This window comes from Arachis ipaensis, chromosome B1 (genome assembly GCF_059453495.1).
Source record: "Arachis ipaensis isolate K30076 ecotype BB chromosome B1, ASM5945349v1, whole genome shotgun sequence".
Lineage (NCBI taxonomy): Eukaryota > Viridiplantae > Streptophyta > Magnoliopsida > Fabales > Fabaceae > Arachis > Arachis ipaensis.
The window spans coordinates 41,574,274-41,584,329 of record NC_142436.1 but is presented as its reverse complement, the minus strand read 5'-3'; the positions used below and the strand labels follow the sequence as shown (position 1 = coordinate 41,584,329).

The window sequence follows — 10,056 nt, the reverse complement described above, 5'->3', positions numbered from 1 at the left end:
CAGAGCGGGTTATAGTGAACAGTGCCATTAACCATGATAGTTCTTACGTGATTAGTCGTGTTTTATTTATTTATTTATATATATAGAGATGCAAGTTATAAATCAATGAAATACTGAATAAGATTTCTAGATATATAAATTGAAGTCTTGGTCCATCACACCTATAAATGACAATGTAGAGCCAATTCAAGCAGTTTGAATGTGCTTATCAATAATTGGCAGTTAGGTAAGACAAGAACTTAGCTGTATCGAGACATTGCACCATTGAGAAAAGTGAAAAGCCACAACAAAATTGATCCTAAACACAAGCACGCGTCCGTCTTACTGAGTACACATTCGAAAAGAAATTCCTTCCTCTCCTTTTCTGATAATAAAACAGGTATCAAAACGGGCCATATATTAGTACCATGTATGTAACCGTTATATATTATATTTTAATCTACATACCTGGAAAATTTTCATGCGGTTTTCTAAAAATCTGCTATGCACCTTTTTCTTCTTTTTTGGGGCATTGCACCATGATCTTAAGAAGCTTGGAATCAATAGTTTCCAATTGCCAAAGCAAGTTGGTGTTCCAGTATAATTGGGCTTTTTCTTGGGAGAGGTCATCTGCAAAACGGTAACACGGAGGAAACTCCTTCACTACATATTATATTCTTAACATACATTTCAGCATACCCTACAAGAATGATCAAAAGCCAGAAGCTACAAAACATCAGAAGGAATATTTTAATAGCCCATTAAAATTTTTTTATTTGATCATGTGAATCTATTGTTTTTATAATGTCAATGGTACCTTGGTTGGAGCTGTGTGAACATGGATGTTAGTAGACATGGAGAGTAAGGGTGTGGAAGATGCAGATGTTCCTTTTGCGGACGCGCGCAATTGATGCGAGTAGTTAAGCAACCCTGCTCTTCTATCATATCCCTTACTTGCAGAACTATGCGCCTCTTGTCTAAATGTTTGATGGACATGGTGGTGGTGGCGATGCTGTTGAATTGATGATCTCCTCTTCCCATGCTTCTCAGCATATACCCTTACTAGCACTGCCTTACCTCTGCTGCAACTCACCTACAACATGATCTAATGGGATTAAGACCTTATGCCATCCTTGAAAAGTGTGCAAAACACAAAACGCATTGATGATCAACATAACATATAAATGATTTACCATTTTGGTTGGCATATTGGAATAAGGAAGGAAGCCAAAGTTTTTGAGAATTTAGTTACTATATGTTTTGCTTTAGCATGATGCAGTCCAAAGACATGTTGGAGTTGAGCAAAGAGAAGGTTACAAATTTATGCATCTTAGTGTGGATCGGAATCAAACTATACTTCGTTTTAAATAATTAGTATAATGTATAATCAAACTATTGTCATCAGCAATGTTGGGGGCAACGACCCTTCAGCTACAACCCGGGATCTCTTATGCCCTTGGCCAGCTGGTTTGTCTTTTTTATTTACATTATAACGTTTTCCATCATAACAAAAAAAAAAAAAAAAGAGACTTTTGAGGACCATAATATCAGCTTTATAAAAATTAGTTACTACATGAACAGAGTAGAAGTAGTCAATCATCAATAACAACAACAGAAAGGGTAAATACCTTAATCATTGTTAAACCTCATCTAAGTCCCCACCCATTAAAAAAATGAACAAATTGACTCTTACTACCAGAAGACAAATGGTTGTCCGCTGACGTGTTAGGTAATAGTGCCAAATGTCACTTCAAATGGTTGCAGGAACTAAAAATTCCCTTATCTACCTTTTCTTCTTCTTCTTTTTTCTCCCACACCTCCTTTCCCTCCTCTTTTTCATTGTATCTTCTACTAAACAAGTCATGAGCAACAACAATTGCAACAAAGAGAAGGTGGAGAAGCTCCCAAAACTTTGTGAGTATGGTTTGGCTCACAAAGTCGGGGGCTTGTGAAGGGAAGGGTGGAAGAGCAACGAGAAACAATGACAAGAGGATACATTTGAGGATGAAACCATTGATTTTTGGATTGAGGATTTTGGAAAACTAGAGATTTGATAAACTTGGTAAAAGTTGATTTTTGACCAAATTTGGCAGGCCATAACTTGGCTTCTGGACCTTCAAACTTTAAAAAAATTGTTTTAAATGAAAATTGGATTTGTGAAGTTTACAATGTTCAAAGAACGGATTAAAAACAATTTCTAACGAAAAAGTTATGTGCATTCGAAATTGGGTGTGTAAAATTGATTTCTACAGACTTAGCAGCTTTTCTGAAAAATTTGAGGCATGCATACGCGGACCCATGCATACGTATGCGAGAATCTTCTCTGTTTCATATACTCGTGTATGCATGAGGTGGATGCATACGCGAGTTTGTCAAATTTTACAATCATGCGTAGGCATGAGGTAGGCGTATGCATGAAAGGCCAAGTTTTGAAAGTGCACGTACGCGGCAGTGTTCATGCATACGCGTGCCACCACCTCTGTTTGGAGAACCCGTGTACGCGGGAAGTGCTCGCGTACACGAGATTGGCAAGATTTAAGTCTTTGCGTACGCATGGGGTGGCATGCGTATGCATGACCACCTTATTTTAGAAAAGTGGCATTTTTAAGTTTTAGACATACTCTCTAGCTTTCCAAACCTCTTTAATACCTGTTTAGGGTCTGTTAGCAAGTTTTTAAACTTTAGAACAAAGGTAAAAAGATTAGATGAGTTAAAGGAATATTAAGACGGATTTGCGAAGTGATAACTAGGTAATGATATGTCGGTAATGTTGAATAAAAAGTAATTGATGAAGATAATGATAATAGCAATGAAACGTGACCAAGTTGAGGTGTGATTGATGATGAGGTTGGTTATGAGAAAGAAGAATAATGAGAACTGAGTTTAATTAAAATTTTTGAATGAATATGAATGAATTGCAATAATAATGAGAATGAATTTTTGAATGAGATACCTGGACAGTTTCAGTAGTAGTGGTTTGTTCCACTTGTTTCAGCTTAGTGATTGAGATGCCTAGGCAGTAACAGCAATAGTGGTTTATGCCACTTGCTCTAGGATGAGTTCATAAACACTCACCTGGATAGTACGCAGTAGTAGTGGTTCAATCCACTTGCTCTGAGTCAAGCGAGTAGAATGTGAGCGGTTGTGGCTTTGATCCACTTGCTCTGCGATGGGGTGTTTCTGTCCAAGGTTAGCTACTAGGACATGTCGAATTGGCTATATAACCGACAGATGATATCATCAGCCATAGGACAGACATGTATCATATGCATTTGTGTGATTTGTTTGAGTATGCATATTTTGGTTTGCCTAATTGATTATCCGTATTTGTCTGCTACTTGACTTACCTGCTGTATCTGCTTTTAAATCATGTTTTGTTGTATGCTTTGTATGTGTATACAACTGAGAGATCCCTCATGCTGGTGGAGGTGACGCTGAGGATAGTTCCACCAGTGATTCGGAGGGTTGGGGGAGATAGAAAGTGAAGAAGTTAGATTTAGAACTTGAATACCTTTGATAATCTACCTAATTTCTGTTTAGTATACTTCTTTAAGTTTAAGTTTGAGTGCTGGAGTTCTAGGAATGCCTCTGACTTTCTCGGGACCTTTTATATTAACTATGCGGACACATTTACTATGCTGAGAACCCTTGATTCACATTCCATACATATATTGTTATTTTTTTATGCAGGTAGGGAGGCATTTCACTGAGCATTCTGAAGACTCTTTGGAAGCGAAGAACTCTTGGGACTTTGTGTTGTATTCCGTTTATGTATATATATGTAAATAGATTCTTTACCTTGTATATATTATGTTTTGTCCCTCTTAGAGGTTAACTTGGAGAAATAGGATTTATTTTGGAGTTTGAGTTAATCATTTGGGTATATATATATTGTATGTATGTATGTATGTATGTATGTATGTATGTATGTATGTATACTCTGGCCGGCCTTTGCTTCGCAGGTCCTGTTTAGAGATTGATATTTATATCTTTTGAAATTCTATTCTATATATGCATAGTTTATCCTTTCTTTCAATCTCGTATATCCGTTTAGCGCTAATTCGGATGAGTGTGATGCGTGTTCTGATACGCTTTTGTTTAAGCTTCTTTTTCAAGGCTCCTAGTTATAATTCTTTCAATAATATTTATGTGTGTTTTTTTTCTCTTAGAGGTCATAGTGCCTCACCACCTCTGATTTACGTCCTAGGCGTAAAGCTCTGTGTGGTAAGACGTTACATTGTGATATCAGAGTAGTTTGTTTCTGTAAAGCCTGAGAGACAGAATGACTATGCCTCTGGGCATACCCTGAGCGTGTGTATATGCTAATTAGGATATCTAACTGATATATGTGGCATATTTGTTCATGAGCATGCATTTGAGACTTTGAAGCACTAGATTTGAGATATTGAGACTAATCAATTGGATATCACTTGTTTGGTATGAACAAGAACCATATTACGATTCGTGGACGCAAACGTGATCGAGGGAGAGGACAGAGAGACAGTGAAGGACCCGAAACGACTGAAAATAATCCCGTGAACTTCATGGCTGAACTAGAGAGTATGGCTGTTGCTATGCAAGCCACCGGTCAGGTACTTGGTCAATAAGCTGGGTATGGTAATGGTAGAAACAGTGGCAATGGACAAATGACTTTAGTGACCTTCCTAAAAATAAATCCACCGATCTTTAAAGGGTTTACAAATCTGACGGAAGCTGACAAGTGGTTTCGGGCGATGGAACGAGCCTTAAAGCGCAACAAGTGAATAGGAAAGCAGAGGTTCAGAAGCACAAAGCATCTCCATACGCTTATCTGAAATTGCCACCAGTGAATTACATAAGTAACTTTATTTTATTTTCTGTTTTATTTATATTTTAATTATCAAAACCTCATAACCATTTGAATCCGCCTGACTGAGATTTACAAGGATGACCATAGCTTGCTTCAAGCCGACAATCTCCGTGGGATCAACCCTTACTCACGTAAGGTATTACTTGGACGACCCAGTGCACTTGCTGGTTAGTTGTGTGGAGTTGTGAAAAAGAGTTGAGATTACAATCGTGCGTACCAAGTTTTTGGCGCCGTTGTCAGAGATCACAATTTCGTGCACCAAGTTTTTGGCGCAGTTGCCGGGGATTGTTCCAGTTTGGACAACTGACGGTTCATCTTGTTGCTCAGATTAGTTAATTTTATTTTATTTTATTTTCGAAAAAAAAAATTTTCAAAAAAAATAAATATATTTTATTTTGTTCTTCAGAATTTTTAAGAATGATTTCTAGAGTTTCATCATGATCTGTTGAAACCTGGCTGGCTGTCAAGCCATGTCTAATTTTTTGGACCGAGGTTTCCACTTATCATTGCAGGAGCCTTTTGATTCCCATCAATTTGGCTGTTGTATGTAATGCTCTGCTGAAGCTTGGCTGGCCATTGTCCATGTCTAGTCTTTTGGACCGAAGCTTTCACATAAAACTTGGCTGGCTATTAAGTCATGTCTAAATTTCTGGATCGAAGCTTTAGACTAACATTGCATGATTCCTGGAATTCTTATTAAAAATTTTGAATTTCTTTATTTTCTTTTCCAAAATAATTTTCAAAAAATCCAAAATTTTTTTTATAAAACCATAAAAACCAAAAATTTTATGTTTCTTGTTTAAGTCTAGTGTCAAATTTTAAGTTTGGTGTCAATTGCATATTTTTAACTTTTCTAAAAATTTTCGAAAATTCATGCATGTGTTCTTCATAATCTTCAAGTTGTTCTTGATGATTTTCTTTGTTTGATCTTTGTATTTTCATGTTTTGTGTCTTTTCTTGTTTTTCATATGTATTTTTTAATTATTAGTATCTAAAGTGTGAAAATTTCTAAGTTTGGTGTCTTGCATGTCTTTCTTTTCTTAAAAATTTTCAAAAATAAGTTCTTGATGTTCATCTTGATCTTCAAAGTGTTCTTGGTGTTCATCTTGACATCCAAAGTGTTCTTGCATGCATTATTAGTTTTGATTCATAATTTTTATGTTTTGTGTTAATTTTGTGTTTTTCACCTTCTTCATTAAATTCAAAAATCAAAAATAAAATCTTTCCCCTGTTTTACTAATAAATTTCGAAATTTGGTTTGATTTAGTCAAAAATTTTTAAAATTTGGTTGTTTCTCATGAGTCAAGTCAAATTTTCAATTTAAAAATACTATCTTTTCAAAACTTTTTCAAAAATCAAATCTTTTTCAATTTTCTTCTTAATATTTTCGAAAATTTTAGAGTTGATTTTCAAAATCTTTTTCTTATTTTTATTTCATATTTTTGAATTCATTGCTAACATTTAATATTTTGATTCAAAAATCTCAAGTTATTATTTGCCTATTAAGAAAGGTTCAATCTTTAAATTCTAAAATCATATCTTTTAGTTTCTTGTTAGTCAAGTAATCAACTTTAATTTTCAAAATCAAATCTTTTTAAATTTCTTTTTCAAATCTTTTTCAAAATAAATTTCAATCATATCTTTTTCAAAACTTAATTTCAAAATCTTTTCTAACTTCCTATCTTTTCAAAATTAATTTTTAAATCTTTTTCAATTAACTACTTAACTTTTTGTTTGATTTTTAAAAGTTTACTTGACTTTTTGTTTGTTTTAATATTTCTTATCTTTTTCAAAACCACCTAACTACTTTTCTCTTTCTAATTTTCGAAAACTCCTCACCACTTCTTCAAAATTCTTTTTAACTAACTAAATGTTTTAAATTTTAATTTTATTATATTTCCTCTCTTAATTTTCGAATTCTAACTACATTTTAAAATAAAAACAAAAAATATTTTTCTTTTCTTTTTTAATTAGTATTCGAATTTTCTCCCCCTCTCATATCTTTCTATTTATTTATTTAATCACTAACACTTATCTTCTTCTTAAAATTCGAACCCTCTCTCCCTCTCTGTGTTCGAATTTTTTCTCTTCTCATTCTTCTACTCTTCTCTTCTTCTTATAATTCGAACCTTCTCTCCCTCTCTGTGTTCGAGTTCTTCATCCTTTCTCTCTACATCATTCTTCTCTTCTTCTATTCTTCTACTCACATAAAAGAATCTCTATACTGTGACATAGAGGATTCCTCTTCTTTTTTGTTCTCTTCTTTCTCATATGAGCAGAAGCAAGGATAAGAACATTCTTGTTGAAGCTGATCCGGAACCTGAAAGGACTCTAAAGAGGAAGCTAAGAGAAGCTAAAGCACAACACTCTGAAGAGGACCTGACAGAATTTTTCAAAAAAGAAGAAGAGATAGCCGAACCCAATAACAATGGTGGAGATGCAAGGAAGATGCTTGGTGACTTTATTGCACCCTCTTCTGACTTCTGTGGAAGGAGCATCTCAATTCCTGCAATTGGAGCAAACAAATTTGAGCTTAAGCCTCAATTAGTTTCTCTTATGCAGCATAATTGCAAGTTTCATGGACTTCCCTTGGAAGATCCTCATCAGTTTTTAGCTGAATTCTTGCAAATCTGTGACACTGTTAAGACCACTGGGGTTAATCCTGAGGTCTACAGACTTATGCTTTTCCCCTTTGCTGTAAGAGATAGAGCTAAGACATGGTTGGACTCACAACCTAAAGATAGCCTGAACTCTTGGGAAAAGTTGGTCAATGCCTTCTTGGCCAAATTCTTTCCACCTCAAAAGTTGAGCAAGCTTAGAGTAGAAGTCCAAACCTTCAGACAGAAGGAAGGTGAATCCCTCTATAAAGCTTGGGAAAGATACAAGCAATTGATCAGAAGGTGTCCTTCTGGCATGCTTTCAGAATGGAGCATCATATGCATATTCTATGATGGTCTGTCTGAATTGTCCAAGATGTCATTGGACAACTCTGCTGGTGGATCTCTTCATCTGAAGAAGACGCCTGAAGAAGCCTAGGAACTCATTGAAATGGTTGCAAATAACCAGTTCATGTACACTTTTGAAAGAAATCCTGTGAATAATGGGACAACTCAGAAGAAAAGAGTTCTTGAGATTGATACTCTGAATGCCATATTGGCTCAGAACAAAATATTGACTCAGCAAGTCAATATAATTTCTCAGAGTCTGACTAGAATGCAAGCTGCTTCCTGCAGTACTAAAGAAGCTTCCTCTGAAGAAGAAGCTTATGATTCTGAGAATCCTGGAATGGAAGAAGTGAATTACATGGGAGATTCCTAGGGAAACACTTACAATACTTCATGTAGGAATCATCCTAACCTCTCATGGAAGGATCAACAGAAGCCTAATCAAGGCTTCACTAATAATAATGGTGGAAGAAACAGGTTTGGCAATAACAAACCTTTTCCATCATCTTCTCAGCAACAGACAGAGAATTTTAAGCAGAGCCACACTGACTTAGCAACTGTAGTCTCTGATCTATCTAAGACCACTCTCAGTTTCATGACTGAAGCAAGGTCCTCCATTAGAAATTTGGAGGCACAAGTGGGTCAGCTGAGTAAGAAAGTTACTGAACTCCCTCCTAGTACTCTCCCAAGCAATACAGAAGAGAATCCAAAAAGAGAATGCAAGGCCATAAACACGTCCCACGTGGCCAAACCTGGAGAGAGTTAAAAGGCAGTGAATTCCATTGAGGAAGACCTCAATGGACGTCCACTGGCCACTAAGGAGTTCCCTAATGAGGAACCAAAGGAATTTGAGGCTCATATAGAGACCATAGAGATTCCACTGAACTTACTGTTGCCATTCATGAGCTCTGATGAGCATTCTTCCTCAGAAGAGGATGAAGATATTATTGAAGAGCAAGTTGCTCAGTATCTAGGAGCAATCATGAAGCTGAATGCCAAGCTATTTGGTAATGAGACTTGGGAGGATGAACCCCCATTGCTCATCAATGAACTAAAGGATCTGCTTCAACTGAAATTATCTCAGAAGAAACAGGATCCTGGAAAGTTCTTAATACCTTGTACCATAGGCACCATGACCTTTGAGAAGGCTCTTTGTGACCTGGGGTCAGTGATAAACCTCATGCCCCTCTCTGTAATGGAGAAACTAGGGATCTTTGAGGTACAAGCTGCAAGAATCTCACTAGAGATGGCAGACAATTCAAGGAAACAGGCTTATGGACTTGTAGAGGATGTCTTAGTAAAGGTTGAAGGCCTGCACATCCCTGCTGATTTCATAATCCTAGACACTGGGAAGGATGAGGATGAATCCATCATCCTAGGAAGACCCTTCCTAGCCACAGCAAGAGCTGTGATTGATGTGGACAGAGGAGAGCTAGTCCTTTAATTGAATGAGGACTACCTTGTGTTTAAGGCTCAAGGATCTTCTTCTGTAACCATGGAGAGGAAGCGTGAAAAGCTTCTCTCAATACAGAGTCAAACAGAGCCCCCACACTCAACTTCTAAGTTTGGTGTTGGGAGGCCAACATCAAGCTCTGAGTCTCTGTGAAGCTCTCTAAGAGCACACTGTCAAGCTATTGACATTAAAGAAGCGCTTGTTGGGAGGTAACCCAATGTTATTTAATTATATTTATTTATTGTCCATTGCTATTTTATGTTTTCTTTAGGTTGATGATCATGTGAAGTCACAAAAACAACTAAAAAATCAAAAACAGAATGAAAAACAGCATTAAAAACAGCACACCCTGGAGGACAGACTTACTTAAACGCCAGTAAGGATAGAAGAATGGGCGTTTAATGCCCAACCTGGCAGCATTCTGGGCGTTAAACGCCGGAATGGGTAGCACTCTGGGCATTTAACGCCAGAAAGGGCTGTTTGGCATCTGGCTGGCGTTAAACGCCAGAAATGGGCAGCAAAGTGGCGTTTAATGCCAGGAAAGGTAGCAGTGCTGGCATTAAACGCCAGAATTGGCACACAATGGGCGTTTAAATGCCAGAATAGTGTAGGGACTCAATTTTCTTGACACCTCAGGATCTGTTGACCCCACAGGATCCCCACCTACCCTACCACTTCTTCTCTCCTCTTCACACCTTTCCATAACACTCTTCTCCAAACACCATTGACCAATCCCATCAATACCTCTTCCCCAAACACCCCTCACCTATCAAATCCTACCCTCTTCCCCACAACCTCTTCGCCACTCACATCCATCCTTCATTAATCCC

General features: G+C 36.9%; 1 protein-coding gene and 1 non-coding gene across 3 annotated transcripts; both read right to left on the bottom strand.

Moving 5' to 3' along the window:
* Positions 1–207: 207 nt before the first annotated feature.
* On the bottom strand, positions 208–1,314 carry LOC110270827 (uncharacterized). Of its 2 annotated transcripts, none has more exons than XM_021120298.2 (4): positions 1,173–1,314; positions 797–1,072; positions 448–609; positions 208–364 (listed from the first exon to the last, which is right to left on the bottom strand). In XM_021120298.2, the coding sequence occupies exons 1-4, from the start codon at positions 1,185–1,187 to the stop codon at positions 299–301; spliced, it is 519 nt and encodes a 172-aa protein (XP_020975957.1). In that variant the 5' UTR covers positions 1,188–1,314; the 3' UTR covers positions 208–298. The 2 variants fall into 2 exon arrangements, with proteins under 2 accessions (XP_020975957.1, XP_088357493.1); XM_088501367.1 differs by having other exon boundaries at positions 490–609.
* A 6,325-nt stretch (positions 1,315–7,639) lies between these two features.
* On the bottom strand, positions 7,640–7,743 carry LOC148576334 (small nucleolar RNA R71). The gene has a single exon (XR_015903868.1). It is a non-coding gene; the product is annotated as a small nucleolar RNA R71 (small nucleolar RNA).
* Between the last annotated feature and the right edge of the window lie 2,313 nt (positions 7,744–10,056).